The 2,500-nt window shown below is 36.4% G+C and overlaps 1 protein-coding gene across 2 annotated transcripts in view; it reads left to right on the forward strand.

Moving 5' to 3' along the window:
* The window catches only part of LOC135203508 (carboxypeptidase B-like), a 70,297-nt gene that overhangs the window by 63,875 nt on the left and 3,922 nt on the right, over positions 1 to 2,500 (forward strand). For both annotated transcript variants that reach the window (XM_064233238.1, XM_064233237.1), the window contains one exon: positions 341 to 425. In XM_064233238.1, the coding sequence (XP_064089308.1) occupies positions 341 to 425 (85 nt within the window). The remainder of the gene's footprint in view (positions 1 to 340; positions 426 to 2,500) is intronic.

Raw genomic sequence — 2,500 nt, forward strand, 5'->3', positions numbered from 1 at the left:
CATTTTATGATACATGTCAGGTGAGTTACTCATATCATAAATTGGAAAAGAGCTGTAGTATGATTATATAAAGTCAAAGAAAGCTTTTTTATTTGTGACCTGCATCAAATCCAACCAAATTTCTTAAAAATGCGACATCAACCCTGCTCTCATGATTATTGTGAGTTATTTTTATATATCAATTATTGCTTTTTTATTATTCGTTTGTTAAGGTTTATTTGCATAAATTTCAGGTATGTATTAAGCATTAATTCATGTACTTTCAATTCTACATTGCCTTTTAGCTTTATTAATTTTTGCATGGAAATTCAGCTATTTTGTATTGTTCTTCCAATTTCAGGATACTGCTGCTAAAGCAATGGCTGGACAAATTAAAAACAAAACTCAAGCTGTGTACCGTGCTGGCAATGGTGCTGTAACACTCTGTAAGTAAAACTGAAATGTGGGTTTCCCATAATTATCACAGCGAATGGCTAGTTTTCTTTTTCTAATAGTTTGCTTTCTCTCAGACGAAGAATTACTGTGAGTTTTCCAATTATCATTGGAAAGTTGTTCTTTGATATGGATTGCAGACACAACTAGCTTTCTTCATCTAATATAAGTGAAGGCATAATCGAAAGCTTTGTTCATTTAATATGCAGAGTAAGTAGTAACTATAGGCCGTTAACGTTTTCATTTATTATAGAAGGAGATGGTCACAATAAAACACAGTAAAGAATGGGATCAAGTGGACAAAAAATAGGGTTATAATTGTTTACATTCTTACACGACTCTGGGACTGTAAGGTGATGATCATCAACTAACAGGTGATTGGTCGTCTGCTTGATCCTGGCTGGTCAAGTGCTTACCTTCATGAACCATCTGGGTGATCCAGCAGTAAAGGTTGTGTTGCTGCAACTTTGTAGATTTTATCAAGGCAGGCTGCTGGATGGTCTGGATATTTTGAAGCCTGATTACTGATATTGAGTGAGAATCTGCAGTTTTGTTGTTAGTGGAGGTGGTTGCCTGAATTGGGGGTTTTCACAATTTGGTTGAACGTAGAAATACCTGATGATTTGTATTAATGGAAGATTTGTATTTTAGAAACGCAGCACCTGAAGGAACCACACACATTTGTTACTAGAACTGTGATGATGCTGGTAGGTATAAGACTTTCCTGGGTTGGAGAAGGTGATGTAGTTCTTCATAGTTACTTCTAACAGCCCCATCAAAACTTTGCACAACAACTTCTTTGAAAGTTACATCTTAATAAGGCCTATCTAAGCAATGGGACACGTGTTTGATGTTGAATTAAATGTGATCGACTACATTGATTTCCTTAAGGGCATCATACATTTAGAGGAGCTAAGGTTTTTCTCATAAGAATATTTGATGTTTTCATGGATCTATTATAGATATCAATTTTGATGGCTTGGTCATTGTTAAAAGGTGAGGCTCACACATTTTATTTCATTTCAGGTAGGGCTTGAAATGAAGTATTCATACTGTGCAAACTTGATAGCAGAGCAATATTGGGCTTATTGTCTTGAGGTTGGCATGATGATGGAATGCATCTTCATGTGGATTTTCGATTTCTGAATTTCTTTCCTTATAAGAGTAACTATTATTTACTTGTGCCTGGTTACCACAGTCAAGTTCTGTACAGATAGCTTTCCACAAGGAACAGTGGGTAAGAGTTTTCTGAATGTTAGCTCTTAGAGCACATGGAGCTCACTCCACATCTATTCAAGGAAGACCTAAGTTGGAATCCTTGTTATATGCTTTTGTTGTAAAGCCAATATTAATTAACATTGGCAGTATTTTTTTTAGTAAAAGAAGTTTCCCTTGGGCTTTGGACTTGCATGTGGAATCTTTTTCTACCTGTGCCACTTAACTGAAGGACAATAACAAAGGGTCACTACATATCCAAGTGCTATGCCGAAAATAAACCTCCCTACATCAATGTCCTAGTGATGCGAGTTGACTTTGGTCCTTCAAGAGATGTCAACAACAGGTTTTCCGACAAGACCTTTGCCTGAACTTGAATCATATAAATGTTTACATCTGGATAGCTAAAATACACTGTCCATCACAGCATTCTGCCATTCAGAAACTTGAGGGTGCAACCAGGTACACTACATAATGGGTACTCCATAAGAAGGTAGTTACAGAATTTAAGAAAACCAGAGACAGTTAGTGCATTCCATCACCCCCACAATCAAAGCCCTTTATCATGTTCTGTTATGCTTATACAGTAGAGTCCTAAAAATCAGTTGTTCATTGGGCATGCCACAGCTTGTGTCACTGATCAAGTCATTAAATTTGTTTTTTTCTGAAAGTTCATAAAGACTTTAAGCGCTCATATATGAAATAAGCCTACAATATCTATTCATGATGGCCTCAAGAAAAGGAACGTGCCATACTGATTGTTTAATGCAGTCAGCTAATGTTTCTGTGCCTCAGTGCCTCCATTACGACACTCAGATATTTGTTGGCAGTTTTGTTGGCAATAAATCATTGA

This window comes from Macrobrachium nipponense, chromosome 36 (genome assembly GCF_015104395.2).
Source record: "Macrobrachium nipponense isolate FS-2020 chromosome 36, ASM1510439v2, whole genome shotgun sequence".
Classification (NCBI taxonomy): Eukaryota; Metazoa; Arthropoda; class Malacostraca; order Decapoda; family Palaemonidae; genus Macrobrachium; species Macrobrachium nipponense.